The sequence below is a fragment of the Conger conger genome, chromosome 9, assembly GCF_963514075.1.
Source record: "Conger conger chromosome 9, fConCon1.1, whole genome shotgun sequence".
Lineage (NCBI taxonomy): Eukaryota > Metazoa > Chordata > Actinopteri > Anguilliformes > Congridae > Conger > Conger conger.
The window spans coordinates 19,230,180-19,254,591 of record NC_083768.1 but is presented as its reverse complement, the minus strand read 5'-3'; the positions used below and the strand labels follow the sequence as shown (position 1 = coordinate 19,254,591).

The window sequence follows — 24,412 nt, the reverse complement described above, 5'->3', positions numbered from 1 at the left end:
TACATGAGCCTGAGCAATGTACACCAATGAGAGCAGCAGTGTGCTGATGTCTCTAAAGCAGCGGCTCAGACATCCCCATAGCAACATCCCACTACCCACTTGTTGAGCACATAAATGAAAGGTTTTACAAAAGCTGGGGTAGTGAATAAGAACGTTTGGTGGGTGCAAATCCACTTAGCAATGTGTAAGTGTAAGCCTTTAGCTAGACGTTAAGTATGAGAAATTATTTAAGATGTGACTTAATGTAACTGAATTCAAAATATGTGCTGAATAGTATGTGAGCACTGAGAGAGTGCATGAGTGACTGAGTGTGTGTGAAGTTTGCACACAAATCAATCGCAGTTTTGGAAAAATTACATCAGATACATTTTGATTGATTTGCGACAATCCATTTAAAATGAATATAGGCGGCCTGGACCCTGAAAGCCGGTGGGGTGATCGTGCCATGAGCCTCGCCCTCATGTCTTGTCTGGCTCCATCCCTCCGGGGGTGTTTGCCACTGCAGCTTAACAGAGGGCAGGCTGTCAGAGCACGTTAAAGCACAGTCTACATCAAACAGCCGACTCGGGACAAGACCAGACGGGATGATTTTAGAACGTTTTTTTTGCTGTCTGTACTGTCTAGTTTAGTTTATTTGTTTTCTTGGTTCTTTGCCGTGGACTGCCTAATTTTTACTGGAACGTTTTGAGATTTTTAATTGGGATGTTCGTCTCATCTGAAGTCGGCTGTCTGATATGGAGTGGGCTTTAGTGTCCACCGCCGGGCCGAGAGCATGCAGTAGACTCAGTATCAAAAGGCCGAGCGCATGAAGGAAAAGACCTGGCATCTCCTGCAGGCAGCAGCCTGGCTGTATCCTCTGTACGCCCTCAGTACTGTACCTGCACCTGGCCCCGCAAAACTATCCTGCCCGTCGCCTCCCTCCTCACCCATAGCTTTGGCCACAGCCCCACTACTGCCCCGGCCCGTCAAGCCACATGGGGACGGGGCACGACTGTGCTGTTTGCTGGGTGCAGATTATGTAGCCATGCTGTACTATCTGATGGAAGCTGCTTTCATCTTCTCATCCTCTGAACAGGGCAGGTCTGGAGAGCGTTCAAATTCAGGTATTCAGAAAGGATCCAGTTCTGGGGCATTATGGATAACGATGAGCTCACAGAGTTCCCCCATGGGACTATCAGCCCACTAGCATGCGTAAATGTGTGTGGGTAAATGGCTATACATCATGGGTGCACAACTCCGGTCCTGGAGAGCCAGTGTGTGTGTGCTGGTTTTTGTTCCAACTAATAACCTTAGTTTTAGTTTTCAGACAGCTCTATAAACTATGCTGATTCACTCCTGTACTTGAGCACAGTAAAATCTTTAACATACACATGCAAGCTGTAGCTGATGCTTACACAAAATCCTGAAACGGATCGGCTCTTGTTGTGCACCCCTGCTATAGACTTATGACCAGAATGATACAGTGGTGCACAAAACTTCAATAACAGTTACAAATGTGCTAGAATTTAGCAGCAATTATAATTAGATACAATTGTGAAAATCACCTTGGACAGGGTAGTCTGAGTAGACATTATTTATTGCATTATGGAGTAGACTCCAATTGTAAAATAACCAGCCACAGGCATAGATCCTTTAAAAAATATATTGCCTGCTAGATTTTACACCAAGGAGCATATAAAATGTAGCTTGTAAATATTATGTCCTGTCATAGTGAGGAAATTGGTCATCTGAGCGCTTTTTATGCAGGTCTACAAATTCTGCAGTAACTGAAATGGGCTGTAGGATTGCCTGGCTTTTGAGGGCTCTGGTTTAATGTAGAGTTCTGTGTGCGCACTGCATTTGTGACTCACGCCTTTGTGCTATCTGTATGGATGAAAACAGTGTGCATACCAGCTTCCTTTTATTTTTTTCTAGGTAGTCTTTTTCTCTTTTCATAATGCAACGTTCCCCAGAGTTTACAGTTTACACAGCTCTGATATTAATAAGTGACACCAGAGTGAGGGTGAAGCAATGCAGAAACTGCAATAACAGTAAAGGCAATGACATCCTGAACATTCAGTTCTTAAATTCCTTCTTCCATATAGAGGTTATTTCAAGCCCAGTCAGGTGATACAATGAAGCCATTAGTAGCAGTTTAAAAAAAATAATTTCATAAGGACCAGCAGAGACTTGTTCCTCTATTCCAACTGTGAGCTTTCCAGGGTAGTGGGGTTATTGTGTGCCTACTTTAGAGCGAATGAAAGTCTCCTCATGCCGATGAGACCCTGACCTATACAGCATGTGCTTCAGTGTAAAAACAGGAGACTTGTGCTGAGGCACATTCATCTTAAGTGACATTTGCTTCACTTGCTTCACTCGGGAGTGCTATTTGAAAAAAGAAAAACGCAGATATCCAATGTAAATAGCAGGCTTGGTGGAAGGATGTTGCTGCAAACCGACTGAGGATTGTTGTTTAAGCTGCAAATAAACAGAGTGTTGTACATCCTACACAGCATGGCAAGGACTTTGAGCAGCTCAATTGATGAATTTTGACTTTTCGGGGTGTTTATCATGTACTGAATGTATGCTAATCAAGGACTATGACCAGGGCAGTTGGGTGAAATCCCTAGGCAAAATTATATTATCCTATTATTCTCAGGGCTGGGATAATAATGCTTTGATAATAATGCCCCCCCCCCCCCCCACCTTTCAGGATTGGGACAACATACCCGGTTGTCCCCCATGATGACAACCCTGCCTATAACCATCTTAAATATTTGCTTTATATAAGCAATATAACTTCCACCTTATTTATTTACACTAGTAAAGTCTGCATACTCCACCTCATGTATTTTAACCTGTCATTGCCTGTAACATAGTTTATTTTACACCAATCAAATCACGTTAACTTCACCTTCTTTACACCAATGAAATTATGTTACATTCACACCAGTTCAGTATGTGGCCTGCTGCCCACTACTTAGCCCTCCATCTTGAAAATGCTTTCCTTTTAAATTAGATTATATTTATTACAGGAACTGAAGAATGTGGATTAAAATGATTGACAGCTACATTTTCAGGGAAGGTGGAATAGAATCTCTTGGCTTCTCATTTGGAGCCGAACCAGCATTTAGCTTCAAATAGTTTCTCTATTGCGGAACAGTTTATCCTTTGCACGTTACTGTGGCAACAGTGGCTGGTTGTCCCTGTGATAAATTTGGCTGGTCATGCAGAAGGAGAGACAGAGGAGAGAGGAGATCTCACAGAGGAGCCAGGGAGGTCCTACATCCTGTGAGCTTGTGTGCATCTGTTTCCCATCACCTCTAAAAAGAACAAAGTCAATCAACTTGGGCCAATGAATAGAATTCCACTAAAATGATTGTAACAGCTGTTTGTATTCCTGTGGTGGTTGTCAGGGGGTGTGGTTATGCTGTGAACTTTTACTGACTGAGATAAGAGTGTCAACAGGAGTTCGGATTGGCAGTGGAGCTGTGTGTCTTGCTCTGGTTTTTCTGCCGTGGTTTCAGTTTGTCGAAAGACGCCAGGAGCGAGCAGCGAAATGCCGTCTTTTCCAGCGGTTGAGCAAGCGCTGCGGGCGAATGGATTTGCTTACCGCTGACATGCTTTATGAAAGGTCACATTCTTCCTCTTGGTTAGAATAATACACAAAGATGTATGAATTTACACCTGGCTTTACTCTTGTGGAATGAGAATCGCGTGTCTGAAGGGCTCTGGTTACTCTGGCTGTCTTTTAACGTGCGCCGCTGAAGCCCGAAGATCGCGCTCTCGCCTCAGCTCTCTGCGAAGACATTAATATTCATGCTGCATAATGCCTCGCTCCCCCACTTACAGTAATTATTTCCTCTTCCACCTGCCTGTCTGCTACTGCTCATGACAGATTCCAGCCCAGTGGATTTTGCTTCTCCCCCTTGATTACGTGGAGATGATTTATTTATTTTTCCTTCGCGTATCTCTTGAAAGGCGTCATCAGATCACTTTGTCTTTGATACGTGCAGTAATGACGCCCGTACTGCACACATTCGGAGAGCTGGCACAAGTAGCGGGGATGGGCGTCAATTTCAAGTCAAGAAATGAATTGAAATTCAAATCACGAATGGAAAATTGCCTGTAATGTTCTGTGGAGATTTTTCAGTTAATTAATTTAAATTCACTTCATGAATTTAACTGAACTGGAATAGAATTGACCCTGTTAAATAGAGAACATGGCTTAAAACACTGTCTTCTACCTCACTGACCCACACTGACCCAAATAATTTGTCCCCTTTGTTTGAGTGCGTCCACTTACTGTGATATAAATGTAATAGACATGAGTGCCGCTCGGAGGTTTTGACATTGAAATAAAGTCGTTTTTAGAGGTAGGACAGAGTGACAGCATGTTAGCTGTGCCTGGTTTGGGACAGTTAGAGATTGCGTTATTCCTCTCCCAGTATCCCAGAATGAGTGTCAACCCTTGGCCCTTAATCTTAATCTCAGTCCTGGCTCTCTGCCGCTGGAGTACATTAGGAAATCAACATACTTAATCCCTCATCGGCAAGCAGCTTTGGAAAGCAATGGGGAGCCCCATGCAGAAGCGGGCATAATTAACCGGGGGCTAAGGAGATTGGGAATCTTTTTTTCTCTTTGTTTCTCTGGTTTGTTTTGTTATTTTTGTTATTCACGTTTGTTAGTTCTCCAGTGATTCTGAGACTCCCTATGAACTCAATGGACTTCATTGTCACTTTATGTATGAAGTGATCGAGAAAGACTGAATCTCTAGTCTTGTGATTAGAATACATTCTTTCAAACTGTGTTTTGTATTGCATTGTAGTATTTCATTCTCGTAGTCCTGAGCTGCTGTTAATGCAGGGGAACACAGTGTAGCTCTGTGCAGGCTCTTATTATGAATTTTAAGTATGAATCCTGAGTGATGCTTGGATGTTTTACCTTAGAGGAAGACATTTAGATATGGATGACTAAAAAACATTCTCATTCTGTGCTGTCATTGCTATTCTTGACACTGTCTGTAAAGAAATAAAGAAAGAAAGCCTTGATGACTAAAGACACTAACATCTCCTCCAGTAGTTTTTGAGGCTTCAAATGACAAGACAGTTTTCCATGCCTGCAGCTAGAGAGATGCATGATGGGAATGTGTTGGATTGTACTGACCGCGATGTCCTTGTTGCTTTCAGGAGAAACCTTGGGGCCCAACATCACAGCCATGGATGACAAGGTGAACTCTTCCTCGCTGCCAAGCGGGGAGTCTGAGCAGGCGGCCGCCATCACCAGCTCTGCCCTTCCTTTGTTCCCGAGCCTCAGGGCGGTCCGCATGCCCCGGGGCGGGGAGGAGGTGGGCAGCGGCATACTGGGAGAATCCGAGATCAGCTCCGAGTCCGCGGAGAAAGACCTCCTGCTGAAGATTCCGTCGGAGGGCGTTGGGGCCGGCCTGCCCACCCTGCCTGCCCCCAGCCGCCCCACAGACGCCCAGCCTGACTTCAGAGACGAGGAGCGCACCGAGCCCCCCTGGCAGGGTACCGAAGGCGGCCCGGATGTCGCCATGCTCGACCTGGACCACCGGCCCCGCCCCAGCAGCCCTCCGGCGCCCGCCCCCGCCCAGACCGACGTCCTCACCGTGGACTACATCGACCCGGCCTCCCGCCACCGCGACCCGGGCCCCCCCTCCCCCGAGCCGGGCGCCCGCGAGCTCCAGGGAGGCGAGTCCTGGACCCTGTCCGATTTCTACTACTACGACAACAAGGACGACGGCTTCTCCACCACCGAGGTGTACCCCGAGACCGACCAGTACACCACGGTGGACATGGAGGACGAGAACATCATGCTGCTGACCACCACCCGCGCCTCCGTGCCCTTCGACCCCCGCCGCCCAGGCTCCCTCCTCCCAGAGGACGTACTCCCTAGCGGGGAGGACGAGGGCCCCCCTCCTGCCCCGGGGCTGGTGGACGGTACCAACGGGTCTGACTGCCGCCTGGGCTACGTTAGGACCAACAACAGCTGTCGCTCCCCCTGCGACCTGTTCCCCGACTACTGCTTCAATGCGGGCCAGTGCTACCTGGCTGAGGGGATCGGCGTCTTCTGCAGGTAAGGGCAGGATCAGCAGGCTCTCCCCCCCACCCACCCACTACTCCACCCTGCAGATATGACAGCTTCCTGTTTCACTGCCGTGGTGCTGTATGTCCACCTCATGAGGTTATTTGTATACTCTGCCATCTTCTTTTGGGTCTTTCCAATGCTAGTGGAGCAAAGATCACATTTCCCCAGTGTACATCACTATGGGAAGCATCTAGTACCTGATGTAATGTGTTTTCAGTGCGCCGCTATGTGTTTTTAAAAATTAATTTAGCTGCCATATTTTGTGGTAAAATGTTTTAGTGTGAAATTCCTATTGAGGCCAAATTGTCCCACAACAGTAAACTGCCTTCATAAACCCTGGAACACGCAGGGATCGTGTGCTAATGCGGGGTTCAGGAAGCAGAATGGCGTCATGAGTGTAGGCTGGGCTACAGTGGCCAGAAGGTGAACTGTTACACAGTAAGGAGGTCAAGCCCAGAAATCAAGCTTAATATGAAGCCTCTGAAATACCGATGTTTAGCACAGGATTAGGGAGGCTATTCGGGTGACGCAGGGGAGGAAATGCACATATGGGCTCCAAACTACCCCACCCCCACTACACTTACAGTATATCTATAATTCAAATTCCCCCTTCCTCAGTTTTGATATGCAACATTTCTCATATGGAAATGCCAGGACTGTATGTTTGGCCACGTATTAAAACTCTACAGATATACAGGATAAGGCTGCAGATGGGTTAAGTAAATGGCTTGTTTTCCTAAGGGCTTTGAATCTTACTCTTATGTATGTGGCTGAATGTTTCTAGCCGAAGGCCTGGCGATGTATAGTCATGTTGCGTACTGATGTGTACCCAGGCAGAATGAAATCTACAGCATGAGCTCTGTGTGCAGTTTGCTGAGGCATAGCTGCTAACTGAACGCACTGCTACCCCGCCCCTCCCTTTCTGCATGCGTACTGGAGCAGCCACGATGTAACATGGACGCCAAACAGCATTGAGATTTGTGTCGGAGGCCAAATTGGCAGAGGTGGCAAAGTGATGTTTGCTAGGAACTTGTGATGAGCACATCAAAATGTGCTCATTACACACCACACACCAGAAACGTAGACAGTTTTTTGAATATTCATACAGCTGAATATTTTACTCTATGAATTATCTCTTTTTTGGTGACTTGCAGTTTTCACTGAAGGAAAATGGGAATAGGGCATAATGGGTTTATAATGGGTTTGCTTTTAAAATATTCTCATTTGGATGTCTTTCATCACCAAGGACAATTGTTCCTTATGCAATGGGTTTGACAAAGTGCATTTGGGGGTGTAGTTGAAAAATGGTCAAAGGCAGAAGTACAGACGATTATTGAAATAGCCACTTTTCTTTAAATCTCTCTCCAGCTCTTTATGGTTCCCCGCTCAGCCGACACAGCAGCAGTATAACAGCACGACAGCTCCAGATTACATCACACAGATATATACGGGAAGCCTTATGAAAATATATGGCCTCTCTCTCTCTCTCTCTCCCATTTCTCGGAAAAACTGTGAGTGGTGAGGCAGCTTTCGTCAGTTTCCACGGGGGCCAAGGTAATGGAAGGCCTTGGATGGAGAGCATTGGAATCACTGTGACAGTAATAAAGAGATATCTTCCAATGGCTGTGGCTTTAGAAGCATTGCCTTGAACTCATACCCAGTGAAGGTTACCTCCCCATCCCTATAGAAATCCCTCCACAGCAGCACAAATTTAACCACCGCTGTGCTGTGAGATCATGACCATCACTGTCGGATCACTCTTGTGCTCCAGTCTGCATCGAGGCCCCTAATCCGCTGATTCCTGGATGGTTTTATCAGGGCTGTAACACAGCATGGGCTGCTAATGGCAGGGAGGGGACCGGTCGAGCCTGATGTTGGGGTATTTGAGGCCTGGTTTAACTGTCACTGGGTGGGGTGTTTGGGCAGTGGATGTCTGTAGTGGAATTGTTTGGGGGATGTTGGTGATGGAACGACTACTACTTGGTGCTTGGTGTTGGTTCAGCTCTCCAGACTCCAGACACACACACACACACACGCACAGCCCTTGATGGGACCGTCGTGCAGGCAGTTCCAGTTGTGCAGGCAGCTCCAGTTATGCCCCATGACTTCACTGAGGGGTTAACTGCACTGGTTCACCCCACTGCTGACAAACAGCACTCAGGCCAGTACTGCAGACAGTGCTCAGCCAGTCAGAGGCACATGACAAATTCCCCAAAAATTGGCTCCTTCTACCTAAAGCCCTTTCCCAACCCACCATCACCCATAACTGCTACCTGCCTAGGCCTACCCTGTCCCTGGCACAGGTCATATATGCCAGGTCATATCTACTGTATGTACGTACTCTCTGTCAATCATGTGGAGCATGCTGGTTACACAGCTCATCTGTTGATCCAATCAATCTGCTGCAAAGTGTTAAACTGACAGCAACTCACAACTGCATGTTCAGAAACAAGCACATTCATGCAGGTTCTGCTGCCCAATGTTTCAGCTGATGCCGATTAGGGTCCGGAAAGATCCCAGGCCGTTAGATTTTTTAAAACTGATTCCAGCTGGGCAATGGGGTCCTAATGTTGTTACTGTAATATCATAGCAAATTGGCTCAAAGCTACAGCAGTGCTGTAATGGAGATTTCCGAGAGCTGGGAAAGTAATTGTAGAGCCAGACAGCATCATTCTATGTGTGTATTAGAGGAATAAGCATTACAAATATGCTTGTTTTAATAAACATAGTGATGAGAGGTGATGTCTGTCGAGATGTTTTCAGGATTGGCCTGAGGTTCATCTTTCACAGTGCTGAGAGAGAGAGAGGACAGCGCCCCCTGAGAGTGACTATAAATGACAAGACTGTGGGAGAGTTTGTGTCAAATCCGATCACATCGCTTTGATGGGCTCAGGCACACAGATTTTTGCCATTTTAGACAGCAATCAAATGACTTCTAATGTGTGAAAATGCCTGAGGTGCTTCCCCCGGATTTAAAATACAGAGGGTGCCCACACAGTGTCTGGCAGAATGTTAAACATGCAGAACGAGTGTAACCTTTCTAACCCCATTAAGATTCCTGTCAGTTCAATGTCCTCAGTTGGCAGAGGTGGAAAATCCAGGTTCAGAAAATAAAATTCATCCCCAGTATTTTGTTCCAGTCCCCTAGGTTTGCAATACTGCAGCAGGAGGTAGGGCTAATCACTGAAATCAACTGGCCAAGTTTCTGACCCATGGACTTTCCACCACTATCATTTGCAATACTCTAATAGTCCTTCATCCAGCAACACTCAGCCCTGCCCCCTCCCCTCCCCACCCCACCTCATCTTTCTCCTCTTCCCTTCTGGAGTAAAGCACAGCAGGGGTAGAAGAACCCACAGCAGGGGTAAGACAACCCTGGGCAAATTCCAGAGTTTCCCCTTTAACCCTTGTGCTGGGTGTCAGATCACACATACCCAAACACTGAGAGGTGCTGCAGGTTCAGGAAGAGGTCGGTTCTCTGCAGCTGAAGTCACAGCCCTCTCCACACTGTACTGTGGCATCTGCACAGAGAGATGGACTGACCAAAAGTATGGAAAAAGACAGAAAGCAGCCCTGTGGAGCTCAGTCTGCACCCCTCTCCTGTCCCATCTGTGAGCCACACGCGTCGACGGTTGGGCATTCGGCACCCCTCGGGGGGCTGTAGGGCCAGATGGCGGGAAGAGGGCCAGGCAGTCAGGCTGCAGTAACCAATGAAGATCCCCTCAGACAGTCAGGGCCTGGGCCTTCAGAGGAACAGACCGATTCTGGTGCGCTTTGACCCAGGCCTGGTCCAGCCCATAGAATATTCTAGGCAGCTTGCTTGTTAGGTTTTTCTGAACAGCAATACTTTCCTGAAATGTAAATGTAATATGTTCTGTTGATGCCGTTATTTTCAATTTGCTGCCTTTCCACCTCAATCCTATGTCACCTTGTTCAAATACCTCGCGCTTGCCTGAACCATTTCTCAGCTCTGAGAGATGGTGACAGCTGAAAAGGTCACCGGACCTCACTTGAAATGAATGTTTCCAATGTCTTCTCTTCTTTTATGCAGGAATTGTGTATTCAAATTCAGTTACAGCCCGAGTAATGAATTACTGCTGATTAGTTGTCCATTTATTGTTACGTTACAAGGCCTTGAACAATTGAACAGTGAAATGAAACAGTTGGCTGTAATTTGGTTTACTTCAGTCTTATTAGGGGCAGTAGAACTCCTGACAAAACTAAATTAAATTCCCATCAAATCTGATTAAAGGAGACTAGCTAGAACAACAACGGACATGCAGAACGGGCTCCAGGACAAGTCTTGAAAAACAAAATTCAGCCTTACAGTAAATGTTCACATTTGTGTACCATATACTGTATATGCGAGTACATAACGTAGTGTGTGACGTGCATTTCTGTGTGTGTTTTAACAAAATGGCAGTTAGAGTTTATCCGTGTACATGGGTGAGACAGCTGGATGGATTGGGGGCCCCTGGCAGACTCTGCTTGGATGAGTTAGCGAGTCACACATCGAGGAGCGAGCGCATTCACCAGGGAGACTCAGCAGGAAGTTTGCTATCACCGTGACAGATTGGTCAATTAACCTTGTCTCTCCTCCCCACCTTTTTCTGTCTCCCCTTCTCTTTTTACTGTGCCCTTCCTTCTGTCTACGGTCTCTTGCTCCATCATTCTCTCTTTTATATTCCTCTCTTCTCCTTCAATCTATTTTGGGTCACTCACGTCCTCCTGTCCTGCCTGTCCACACTGCTCACTCGCTCCTCTGTTTGTCCTCGTGCCCATTCCCCCCCTCCCCACCCCGCTCTCTCCTCCCTTATCCCTCCTCTCTCCTCTCCCCTCCCTTCTTTGTCCTCCTTTCTCTCTCCTCCCTCCTCCCTTCTCTGTCCTCTCTCTTCTCTCCTCTCTCCTCTCTCCTCTGTCCTCTCTCCTTCTCTCTCCCCTCTCCTCCCTTCTCTCCTCCCTCCTCTCCTCTCTCCTCCCTTCTCTCTCCCCCCCTTCTCTCCTCCCTTCTCTCTCCTCTCTCCCCTCTCCTCTCTCCTCTCTCTTCTCTCCTCTCTCCTCTCTCCTCTCTCCCCTCTCCTCTCTTCCCTCTCCTCCCTTCTCTCTCCTCCCATCTCTCCCCTCCTCTCTCCTCTGTCGTCTCTCCTCCCTTCTCTCTCCTCTCTTTTCTGTCCTCCTTTCTCTCTCCTCTCTCCTCTCCCCCCACTCCTTCCTCCTCTCTCCTCTGTCCTCTCTCTTCCCTTCTCTCCTCCCTCCTCTCTCCCCTCTCCTCCCTTCTCTCCCCTCCTCTCTCCTCTGTCCTCCCCCAGGTGTAATGCCCAGGACTATATGTGGCACAAGGGCTCCCGGTGCGAGGCGGTGATCACGGAGTTCCAGGTGATGTGCATCGCCATCGGAGCGGCCGCCCTCATGGTGCTGCTGCTCTTCATGATCACCGTCTTCTTCGCCAAGAAGCTGCACCTGCTCAAGACCGAGAACAGCAAGCTGCACAAGCGCAGGTGAGACCGGGGCGGGCGAGGGAGGGGTGGAGGGAGAGAGGGGGAGAGAGAGAGGGTAACAAGGGAGAGAGTTTGTGTGTGTATGTGAGAGGAGAAAGGGAGAGATGGTGAATTTGCTTATGGAAGAACGAAAGCAGCAGCAGAAAAACAATGTTCAGAAACACGTAGTGCCAGACAGGGCGGTTTAAGTATCTCAGAAACTGCTGACCTCCTGGGATTTTCACGCACAACAGTCTCTCGAGATTGCAGAGAATGGTGTGAAACACAAAAAAACATCCAGTGAGCAGCAGTTCTGCAGGCATCTCTGAACACACAACGCGCCAAACCTGTGGATAGGCTACAGCAGCAGAAGACCAATAAGTCAAAAAAAAAAGTCTAATAAATACCTAGTAAAGTGCTCATTGAGTGTATAGAGATACTGTATGCAGGCTAACCCTGAGTAACGCCATTGATGTGTTTTTGCCCTTCCTTGAACTCAAAGGGCTGAAAGATTTGTCCATTCCCTGAGGATCTGTTAGATCCTTTTTTATTTTTTGGCTTTGATGGAGCTTTGGATAATCTCCTAGTGTCTTCATGCTGAATTGAAATCTTTCTCATCCCTCCTCTCTTCGATCCATCTTCTCCCCTCCCTCTCACTCGCTCTCATTCTCTTTATCTGTCTTTCTCTGTCTCTCTATATATCTCTCTTTCAGATTCAAAATGCTTTATTGGCATTAAATGAATTTGTATATATTGCCAAAGTGTACACATAGAAGGGAATAGGAATATGAATACAAACAACATGAAATACAAACGACATTGTGTTAACAACAATAATTTAAACAGTGTGGTAATGTCCACAGTCAGTGACTGACAACCAAAAAGAAAATGGAGGAAAGGTGAAATATAAATGAATTAGTAAATCAAATAAATATGTTGTTGGTGGTCCCTCAGTTTGTGGCAGGCAGTGATATACTGTGCAGCAATTGGAGCTGTTGACCCTTCGTCTAGCAGGATTTGTACCTTTTTCTCATTTCTTTGGGAAAGGAAATCTTATTGGTAAGCAGTGCTGGTATGAAGCTGGTCTGTGTTTTGTGTTAGTTGGGTTAATGTGTTAGTCAACTCCATTACCAGCTGACAGAGGGGACTTATTCATGACTGAGGTCTTGGGCTTTCATTGCCTTAAACTGCAATGTGTCTTGAAGACTTGAATTTAGGTGATGGTATATATATAGCACAATTGGCTGAATAACAATTTTTAACCAGATTTTAATCAGTATAACAATTTTAGAAGTTTTATTTTAGCTTTTTTCTGGAAGATCTTTAGTTTTGCCTTTTTTAAGTTTACTGTCATTGCCCAGTTCTGACAGAAATCCTCCGCTGACCTGGTTCTGTTATCACCCACCAAAGAAGGGTTACAGCAGAACCAGGTCATCTGTGTAGAGTAAGAATCTGACTTCCGTGTCATGTTGGAGGAGGCCCGAGGCTGTAGACTGCTCTGACTGCTCCGCTAACTCATTGATGTAAATATTGACCAGTGTTGGACCCAGGCTACAGCCCTGCTCCCCATTTTGGTGTGAAGAACTCCATACTTATATTCTGAGTACACTGGTTTAATGATATCATAAACTTTACCCCCTACGCAATTTTGTAGTATAATCCTTCATGCCAAACCGAGTCAAGTGCTTTCTTGAACTCAATGAAGCACGCAAAGATTTTTCAATTTTTTGTTTGGTGGACATGTTTATTTATTAGGGTGTGTAGGGTGTAAATATGACTGTTGTCTCTCTCTCTCTCTCTCTCTCTCTCTCTCTCTCTCTCTCTCTCTCTCTCTCTCTCTCTCTCTCTCTCTCTCTCTCTCCCCCTCTCTCTCTCTCTCTCTCTCTCTCCCCCTCTCTCTTTCTCATACACACTGCAGAGTCAGGGCTGCAGTTACCTGCAGCAGATGGAGGAGTGGGTGGCTGATATATTCATGTTGAGCTTCATACAGCCAATTCAGCACACACACACTCACACACACACACTCACACATGCACACGCACACGCTCACACTCACACTCACACTCACACTCACCAACACCCACACACTCACACACACACTCACACGTACACTCGCACACACGCTCACATGCACACACCCACACAAATGCACACACATGTGCTGACGATGCACAGGATTTTATGCAGCTGGGTTTTTTATTATCCTTCAAATACCCTCTCCCCCACTCTCTCTCTCTTTTCTCTCGCCTCTTTGTTCTGAGTGGTCAATTCTTTTTTCCCTCACCTCTCAACTACTCTCTGCCTTGACTACTGTATGAATCTACACACACACACGCACACATGCGCACACCAATAAGCACACACACATGCACAGACATCCTCGCACTGCGCAGCTGTATGTAGGTCACCCCTCCCTACACATTAGCACGCAGACACACACACACACGCACGCACACACACTGGCTTGCGCTGTCAGGCTGGCCTACTTTCAGCTGGACTGGGTGACATCACAGCTCTCAGAATCTGTGTGTTGGATCTGCTCCAGTCCATTGTCAGCATCGCTCCATCCTTTTCTATTCACATAGGTGCAAGCACACACACACACACACACACACACACACACACACACACACTAGGTGGAGACAGCATCAATCCTCATTCCTCAATCATTATATACACTATAAACTAATGGATTGTTATGGCTCAGTGCTACGATCATTGGCACTGGAACACACATTTCCTTTGGTTTATGGGTCCTTATGCTGCAGATATAAAGTAGACAGAACAAGTCAGCATTTGCGCACACACACACACACACACACACACACACAGACACACAACATCTTTGAATGCTGTAGTACTTTAATGTGCAGTGTGCATTTCAATGTATAAAAATTAATGAAAGCCGCATGTACCCCACATCAGCCCTGATGTGGTTGCTCTTTGCCTTACAAAGGGAGCCCTCATCTCCAGTCATCCATGATTAAGCCAGGTGATGCATTATTTGGCAAGTGCACTCCCCTCTCATTAAGAACATCAAATGACAATATTTAAGCTAAATTGATTTTATTAGTGTGGTCTGTGTAGGGGAGAGGGGCAGGGAGAGGGTGGGAAGACTTTGGAGCCATGGATACTGTGCAGGAGCCAAACCGGCAACATCGCTGCCTGCCTGCTGAAACCTTGTTAGTTGTGGGCGGAATTTATATTTATTTTAACTTTTGAATGAAAGCCAATGAAGGAAAATGGAGTCTTCGTTGGTTATTTTGGATTTGGCATCCTGTGAGTAATGCTAGCATAGAACTCAACTGCAGAAGCTGTGCCTATACAGCACGGCTACCCAACCCTGTTCCTGGAGCTCTACCATCCTGCAGGTTTTCATTTCGACCCTAATTTGGCTCAACTTATTCTACTAATTAACAGCTCTAACAGTTGAATGAATGCTTGAACGGAAAAATGCTTTGTTCTTGTTAGTGTAGTAAAAACCCACAGGACAGTGGAACTTCAGGAACAGGGTTGGGTAGCCCTACTCTAGCTGTTGAGGGGCATGTGCTTTGTTAGGGTTGCAGTGAAAACCTACAGGACGATAGATCTCCAGGAACAGGGTTAAACGTGCCTTACAGAAATGTCCCAAAATACTACATTTCCCATGATTCAACCATAAATGTCAGTCTGGAAACTGCTTGAAAGAAACAGAATAGGATATGTACCTCTGGAGCCATTTCATATTGGGAAACAGACAAACCTAAGCTCTATGCACTGACAGTGTGCCTGGTGGCATCACAGAGAGGTCCCAGGTTTCAGCTTTACCCTGTGAAAACTGTACGACTTGCACTTATGCCTTTTCTGCTTTTGTCTCTCTCTCTCTGTTGTGGTGTCTCATGCTCTTCCCCTCCCCAAATATTCTTGCACCTCTTTTCTTATATCTCTTCTTTATCTTGTTGTTACTTTTCTATCAACTTTTCACCTTTTTATCTGCACCTTTTCCCCCCTACCTACCCATCTTCTATCTCTCGTTCTCTTTGTCTCCCTTTCTTCCCTCTTTCCCTCTATTGCCTACCCATCTCCCTCTTTCCCTTTGACTTTCATTATGACTCATTACGACTGCTTTCTATTAAATTTTTTATGGAATATTTTTCCTTATTCCTCCCTTCATATCTCATCTTCTCTTACTGCTCCCGTACTTCACCCTCTGCCCCCTTTCTCTCCTCCCTCTCGATCCTTTTCTGCTGTCGTTCTTCTCTCTTCCTCCCCTCTCTCTACTCCTCCCCCTCTCCCTCGGCCTCCTAATCTATCGTTTCTCCTGTATCCCTTCTTCCTACACGTCCTCTCTCTCTCCCCTCTCTCCCTCCACGCAGCAGTAAGTATCGACCTCCGTCGGAGCAGCACAATGATAATTTCTCTCTGTCCACCATCGCTGAGGGCTCCCACCCAAACGTAAGGAAACTGTGTGACACCCCGCCCACCCTTCCTCATGCGCGTGCTTTGGCTTACTATGATAACATTATCTGTCAGGTAACGTGCCTCTCGTCTCTTTCCGCACTCTGCATGGGCATGGGTGTCTCCCCAGGGGTCCTGTACGGGGCGGGCCTGTACCCCAACCTGTACCCCGACCGACACTCTGTCACCGTAGCTATGGCATTGCAGGGTTTGTCTCGACCCAATGCCAGGCACAGTGGAAGACTGCATAAGTGTCAATGCAGCTACGCAGATGCATTTAGAAATATGCCAAAATCCCAAAAATCTCTTCATTGCAGCAGCATATTTATTCATGTTTACTTCCTGTACAACCTATTTAACTTTTTCTTTGTTACAGTTCGGAAAGTGATTTGACTTAAAATATATAATATATTAATGAGAGATAAATAGCTGTCCTTGTGTCCTTTTTACATTTTTGAAGTTGCAAGGAAGTGTTATTTGATTATATATTTGCTGTGCACCATTTCTTGCCACAAAGTGTGTACAGTATGCTTAACTTCCAATAGTAATTGGCATGTACAGTGGTGTGCAAATATTTGGGCACCCCTGGTCAAAAAGCCTTTTGCGATTCAGATCTAAATAAACAGAAGCAAACCTGACCTCTAAATGGCACGTTAAACATTTTTTCACATTTTAAAGCAAGATTACTTTTTATTTTATTTTTTTGCAGTTTTGAAATAATAAAAAAAGGAAAAGAAAAGGTTTGGGAACCCTGTCAGTTAGTACTTTTCCTCGGGCAACTATAACAGCTTGTAAACGCTTCCTGTAGCCAGCTAAGAGTCTTTCAATTCTTGCTTTTGGAATTTTCCCCATTCTTCCTGGCAGAACAATATTTCCTAGCTCAGAAATATTTGTCGGCTTCCTTCCATGTATGGCATGTTTGAGATCTCCACAGATTTTCAATAATATTCAAGTTTGAGGACAGGAGGTACTTCATAGTTGATTTTGAGGTATGTTCAACTTCATTGTTTGGACTGACCTTTGAACATTAGCCTCTAGATTTTTAGACTTGGTGGTTAACATTTGCTAGGCAAGGTGTTCTTCTTGACAAAGGCTTTGCCCTTTTTATCCAAACATGCCTTCTTTGGTGGTGGCCAAAAAGTTCAATTTTCATTGTTTCATTATTTGGACATTGTTCCAAAGGGCTTCAGGCTTCTTAATGTTTTCTTTTGCATACTTCAGATGATTAATTTTGTGTTGAGGTCATTCTTTCTGGCAATTCTGCCATGTAGTTCTTTGTATTATTGTCCTGTGAACAACTAGACATATGTCTGCTGCTGTGATTTGTGGGATCTTCTGAGCACTTCTCACCAGGTCTTGGGCCTTTCTTGGTCTTCTTGGACTTTGCCTTGACTTCAACTGTTACATTTATCTTCCATTTTCTAATAATGTTTCTGACAGTGTAAATAGGTCGTTTGAAACATTGAGAGTTTGTTGTAGCCTTCTCCTTCTTGGTGGAAATGAACCATCTTCATTCTGAAATCCTTGGAACTGTTTAGAGGAACCCATGGTTGTTAACACCAGACAGAAGAGCCAATGCAGTTGGATACATTTGAAGGCATGGAGTTACTTCAGAATAAAAAGTTCCAGCCTGTATTTATACTCACCTGACTCATTGAAGCCCTAACAAGTAAATCACCTGGGCCTTAGTAATCATCTTTTTAAAAAGTAACAAAGAATAATCCAAAAGGGTTCCTAAACCTTTCCTTTTCCTTTTTCTTTAATTTATAAACAGTAAAAAATTCAAATATAAAGCAATCTTACGCTACAATTTGCAGAAAATTATTATGTTTAACTTTGTACCATTTAGAGTTCTGGTTTCCTTTCGATCACATACAGATTCATTTTAACAGACATTTAAACCAGGGGTCCCAAACTGTATAATATTATGGTCCTGATGGAACAAAAACGATAATGCAATGGCAGAAACCCCTGCCCTACTTTTTTAAATAACCTTTGGGTCGGGGGACATTGACATTAGCAGGCCCGTCCCAGAGAGAGCCCAAACTTTGCTCCTTTTATAATCACCTCTTGCATCTGGTCCATCGCTGCATGCTCGATGGACTCACATGCGCCCCTCCGTTTGCGGGTGGCCATGTGAGGAACTGCGGCTTGTCAGTTTGCACCGCTGCTATCTTTGTTTGTCTGTCTGTCGTCTGCTGACTTCCCACGTTTATCCTGGTTCGAGGTCAGAATCTGGGCGGTTGGGGTGATATGATTGAATGGTTGGGTGTAGACTGGGCTGGAATGATGGGCATCATATCAATGGGCTCCTGTGGATGCCTGGAGGGTTCAACAGTGAAGAGGATATACATCTGAGATACAGTACCTCATCCCCTCCACAGGGGGCGCCAGACAGACCAGAGAGTAGAGTCTAACAGACAGCAGAGCTTCTGTAGAACTAACACAGATATAGATTTACTGTAGTTGATATAGACTCCTATCCGGTCTGGTACTAGTCTCCAGAACCCTGGTTTGCCTTACAACTCACCCACCCCTTATTACTTGTGTTTTTCTTCAAGTACATTGAGGAATATATTTTCATTTCAGAACATTGTTAATAATAATAATGATTTCACCACACATTTTTTATAATTGATAGTGTTCTAGTTTCTGTATAATAGATAGATGTAATTTTAGTGTCGACCAGTAGAAGTCACTTTTTAGTACCAGACCTGATTACGAGTGCTATGTGAAGGAAATCCGAAATCCGAAATGTGGCAGGCAGGGGTGTGCAGACATACTAATTTTAACCACAGAAGAAGAAACTCACTGAGTGGCAATCACTCCATTGTAACATCTTTTTTTTATATTTTTAACAAAATAAGATGGTTGTCATGGCGCTATAACATCACACATAAAAATCACAACTTGCTTCCACTCACAGTGCACTGCCCTACCAGAGCAGTTCACTGACTGGGAACCAAAGCAGTGTGCTGACTTTCAACACACACACACACACACACACACACAGACTCTGCAATTCCTCCCCCTGGGTCTCACTCTACGAAGATGTGTTGTTTTCTGAGAAGTGTAACCCTCTCCTGAACTCCCCCCCCCCCTCCTCCCAGAAAACCATGAACAGATACACGTGGGAGTGTAAGACCAAAGAGGAGCCTGACAGCGAGGTAAGGAGACCCACAAACCACCCCTTCAGTCCGGGCGACAGCGCTTCCCTCATTGTGCTGTTACCCTGCGTACCTGCCACTGACCCTCTTCAACCCGGATGACTGTTTTTCCCCATCGCCCCATGACCTTGTCAGTCGACCTTGACAGCGTGACTCCAGCCCTCCGAGTAACCCCACCTCCTCATTGTGACGTGGCCCGGTCAATCACCCAGAGCTGCCACACTTTCCTCCAACTGTAGCTGAAGAGAGCGTACACGGCACGGTGCGTTGCTGTGGTCCTTTTCTGGTTTTTGGGCTGTGCGGTCCAGCGTAATCTTTATTTCTGCGCCCCAGCAATGATACAAAATATCGCAGCCTCAGCTAACTTCAACCACAGTTTAAATAATTACGGTTGTAGTTAAGTGAGTGCAAAGATTAGCTTCCTTAAGCTGCCCAGACATATCAGCGCCTGAGCAAGAGGCACTCAGCAGGGCCCCTTCAGTCAGCTCAGCTCCACAGATTTCCCCCTTAAGTGGCCCTATGGACAGCCCTTTGACTTTTCTACGTCTCGAGGCAGAGGGACCTTTCTCCGGTGTTAAAGTGCTTGACTGCCGAAGTGAACTCAAAGAGGAGCTAGCGGCTGAAGTGAGAGGCACAGGGTAAGTGCCTAAATCAAGAGCAGGTAAACGAGCGAGAAGCCCCCTTTACAGCTGTGGGCAGTTTTCCAGCCGTGATGATCTCTCTGTTTCTGAGTCACTGCTCCCCGTAAGAAATGGCTCGCGCTGACTGACGGAGATCGATATAGCACCGGCGGCGTAATAAAAAAAGCGTGCTTGATGCTTCCCCTGGTCCACATGACCGTGGCGTGCCCTTGGACGGGAAGCGGTCGATATCTGATGCGGCTCGCCACACAGTTTCTGCACCCCGGTTTGATTAATGCCGTGCTCACATGCGCATACGGGGTGGGTCAATAACCGACTGCTGAAGAGCAGTCTGTTTCATGGTACATCTAATCCCTGCTGCGTGGCTAATGGAGATTGCAGCCTTCTTGCGCACATAGATTTAGTGAGTTTTGAGGGCACTGATCTATCAGACCATAAAAAAGAGTTTGGTCATATATTCTTCAGCTCAGGCTTTCCATGGACCATGCATCTCCTGTATGACCACATCCTGACTGTATCTCCTTACAAAAGTAGGTAAGCAGCAGCTAAACTATTAGTTATCAGTAGCAATGCTCATGTTTGTGTCTTTAGGCAGAGGCCACATTTAGCTTTAAGGCTTTGAAAGCATACATTTACTCTCTGCAAGAAACAGACAATTGCCCCAACTCATATTCCCCCAAGACATGAGCTGGGGTGAGGACCGTGCTATACTGTGGTCAATGTGGTCTAGCCACCAGAGGCCAGGATCAGAGAAACACATTTAAGGGCCAGTTGCAACACAGCACTGTTCTGCCTCGCTTCAAGAGACCCTGCTCCTCCATTCCCACCACCCCCCCTGCCCCCAAAGTCTCAGAACATCACTTCCAAGCCCATCTTCACACTACCTATCCACCTCACCCAACTCACTCCCTGTTTAAAACATGCCAGGGGGCTCACTGTACATGTGACAGCTTTCCACTTCAATTTCAAGTCTCCAATGAGCAATGCACTGTATTACTCCCTCCGTACCCGAATGTCAAACTCTGGAGATTGCATTATACTGAAATTACAACTCCATTATTTTATATACTTTCCTGGTTGGCACCTTTATGCAGAGTGACTCACAAAGCTTATTCTTTCCATATATTCTGGGTGCAAGGAAAACGGTTTACTCAAGCATTTCTGGGTGTGTGCTGTACATTGCTCATGGGGAAGCTATAAACCGCAGCCAAAGCCCCCTAAACACTATGACGCACTGCAGTGTAGTGATACATGAACAATGAGTGTCCAGTCCACTTAAAGGGGACTGTATATCAAGGGCACCTTGCACAGTACACAGAGAACATGTTTCATTTGATTTTCCGCAAAGTGAAACACTCAGGGAATAACAATCCTCCTCAGAGAACTCCCTTCGGCAGACAGCAGACAGTGTCTTTTGGGGGTTTTTAGGAAAGCTGTTTCCTCATGTTTCTACACATCAGCTTTATTCTGACAGACAAGTAATCTTTAATTCTGAAGGTGTCCCTGGCAATTTTTGGACATTTACGCATTGACTTTCAGTTAGTGCATAAATGCAAGCGTTATATATACATGGACTGGGTGTGATATATTCTTAGATAATATCTTTTTTGACAAATGCCAAAGAAAAGTATTCACATTGTGGTGTTCCTGTGATGCCCCCTGAATACCATTGTCCCTCTGAACGAAAGAACAGTACTGTATACGGAACGAGCTGAAACACAAATTTTCCAGTTTCACGGAAACTCGGACGGAAGAAACGAAGCTCCGTATCCCATAAGCCCGGAGGCCGGGTGCCCCCACATCCTGCCCGAAGTCACAATCTGACTGCAGCGCAATGGGTAAATCTGCTCCCAACCGTCTCCTTCCCCCTGAAGAAATAGTGCCTTAAATTCAATAGCGGCCGAGGTCCCACAATCCCGTCCCGCCGCGTGTGGATTCTCCTGAGATTAGTTTTCGGAAGTGCGAGCCGGCGAACGGCCTGCATCGCACTGAGGCAGGGACGAGCGAGGAATGAATGCGTTCCAGATCTCGCAATTATCGTCTCCTTGTGCACAACGCAGGACACAAGGAGCCTCGGCTTTGTTGAGTGCAGAGATTCATGAGGCTTTACAGCTGTTAAAAATTACACGAAAACAAATGCCGTTGATAGACAAGTGAATCAGTCTCAATGATGTAATTGCTTTCTTTACAACAGGAGCGTAGTAACTGCAATGAAATGCTTTTTTCCCCCTCCATTACGGCTCTAACCAGGATACGTACGGTTAGTAATTACCGCGCAGCTCATCCGTGCTCTGCTGGAATGCGGTAAACGGATGTTCTTTATGGGTGTAAAGCTGTGCGCCAATCTCACCTGCTGTGACACTATTGGGGGGAGGTGAGGGAGGGGGGCGGGGGCAGGGACTGGTTTCAGGAGGAGGGGCTGTGCAGGGATAGGGTGTCTGTGTTTGGGGTGGGGCTGTGCATGTGTGCATGTGTGTTTCTGGGGTAAAAGGGTACAGGGCAGTCCCTGGTGCAGCCCTTCCTCTTCTATCCTACCCCCAAATCCCAAAGCTACCCCGCTCAGATCACGTCCAACTAGGTCACAGACCGCCCCAATAACAAATGCGCCGTTCTCCTCAGCTCTCTGGGGACCAGCATGCTTTGTAACGGGGCACTCTAGGTATACGGTAAAAGAGCACTGCCGAATTTTAGTAGGGCAGCCTCCATTTTGTGACTTGAATTCCTGTGTGGCCCTCTCATCTCTGCTCAAGTTAATTCCTCTTAAGTAAGGTCCCCCCGGTGCTGTCAGGGGCTCTGTGCCATACACACTGGCTTGGCTGTGTATGTTGCGTCGCGCTGCTTGCTGGAAGCAGCGCTTTTGGCTGTGTGCTTTTTTTCCGCTCCTGGCATTGCAGACGGAGTGGTGCTTGGCTTGGTTAGCGGCACGCACAGCACCTCAGAGGAACTCTGTGAGCCAACGGGGTGATGTCACCATGGGCACAGCCCCCACAGTCCTTTGGCTTTAGGGCCCAATGCTAAGGGGCAATAATCAGTCCATGCTCCTCAGCCAATAGCGTGCAACCATCACTGCTGATGTCACTCTTTCCTCTTAACACCTACTGTTTGCTGATAGAAATTATGCCTTGCCAAGTTTTTCCAGGCCGAAATGCACAACTTCAAGTAATACCAAATGTAACAACTATACACCATTATAAGACAGTAAAAAGTACAGCAAGGCTATATCCATGTTTTTCATGGTCATATTTGGCTGTAGTCATTTTCATGCTAGATGACATTGAAAGCAAGTTCTTAAAATTGTTCACATGTACTGTTGCAGTTCTAAATTGTTTAGTAGAGGCTTTATTTTCTAACGATTTGGCATGTAAACATAAATACTGGATTGCCCTGTGCCCTAGAATAAGGGTGTAAAATATTTTAGAGATAAAAAAGTCTTGATAACATCTTAAATTGAGGCACAACAGAAAACAGAAAAAGGTGTTAGCAGGTTTGTGACGGGGGAAGGGTGTCGGCGTGGGGCTAACGGGGGCCCGGGGCCTGTTGTTCCGCAGGACGACCCTAACTCCCAAAACAAGCTGGAGGACCCCGTGAAGGCTCCCCCACCCAAGGAGGATGAGCCGCTCAACATCCAAAACTCGCTCACCCCCAAACACGACAACAACCACCTGGCCAGCGAGGAGAACTCCTCGGAGGTAAACTCGCTGCAGAATAACATGATGTAGTACCACCGCCCGCCACACGCAGGCGCCACCGTCTCCGTCCCCCACCGCCGCCGCTGCTGCTGCCACGTCACGTCACGTCACGTCACTCCAGAACGCCCACAACCGCCGGCCGCCCCGATACCCCCTCTCCCCCCCCTTCGCCGCTGTCTCCCGACTCCCCCCGCTCTGACCCCAAACCCTGCCCTGTCCTTCTCAATACTGGCATGCGTTGGTGTATTTTGTACAAATGGAAAAAAAAAAGAAAAGATTTATGAACAAAAAAATAATGTTACAATAAGAAAGTGAAGATAAACTCCTGAGAGATTTTGGTGTTTGTTTCAGTGAGTATAAGTATCAATATATGAAACAAAAATGCTTGGATTGATATATATATCTATATATATATACAAAAACACAATGTGTCTTCAATTTAATTGATGTGATTTCTAATCCTTTGATGTATTTGAGGTTTTTTTGTACTTTTTTGGGAATACAAAGGAAAACAAAAAGATATCAGACAGTTGTTGAAATAAAGCTTTTTAACATTAAAGGCATTGTCCCTGTGTGTCTCTGATCTAGGCTAGCCCTCATCCCTCTCTATCTCTCTGTCTCTTGCTTGCTTTTTTTGCGATTGTGCATGGCTTTGACACTCCCCTGAACAGCACACTCAAAACATTGACCTTTTTATACATGATTTTAGTGTATCCATATACTTTTGGTTCATAATTATATTTTTAAAAAAAGCTCTATGTTTTTTATAATGAACAAAATATGAAATAAATATTGTTGAAGTGAATCGGCATGAAACTGCAACTACTTGTTTAATAGCAATGCAAGTTCACAGAATATATTCAGATATATTCAGACTTTTCAATTCTGTTGACACACATTTATGAATGGGCATT

The 24,412-nt window shown here is 46.0% G+C and overlaps 1 protein-coding gene across 5 annotated transcripts in view; it reads left to right on the top strand.

The window, feature by feature from the left end:
- cspg5b (chondroitin sulfate proteoglycan 5b) overlaps positions 1-24,057 on the top strand; it is a 29,844-nt gene extending 5,787 nt beyond the window's left edge. The window contains exons 2-6 of one of the 5 annotated variants that reach the window (XM_061253622.1): positions 5,169-6,075; positions 11,397-11,585; positions 15,920-15,998; positions 19,112-19,168; positions 23,358-24,057. In XM_061253622.1, the coding sequence (XP_061109606.1) occupies positions 5,169-6,075; positions 11,397-11,585; positions 15,920-15,998; positions 19,112-19,168; positions 23,358-23,528 (1,403 nt within the window). In that variant the 3' untranslated portion in view covers positions 23,529-24,057. Of the gene's footprint in view, positions 1-5,168; positions 6,076-11,396; positions 11,586-15,919; positions 16,077-19,111; positions 19,169-23,357 lie in introns of all 5 variants that reach the window. The other 4 variants (XM_061253624.1, XM_061253621.1, XM_061253623.1 and 1 more) reach the window with 4 other exon arrangements.
- The last annotated feature ends 355 nt before the right edge of the window (positions 24,058-24,412 follow it).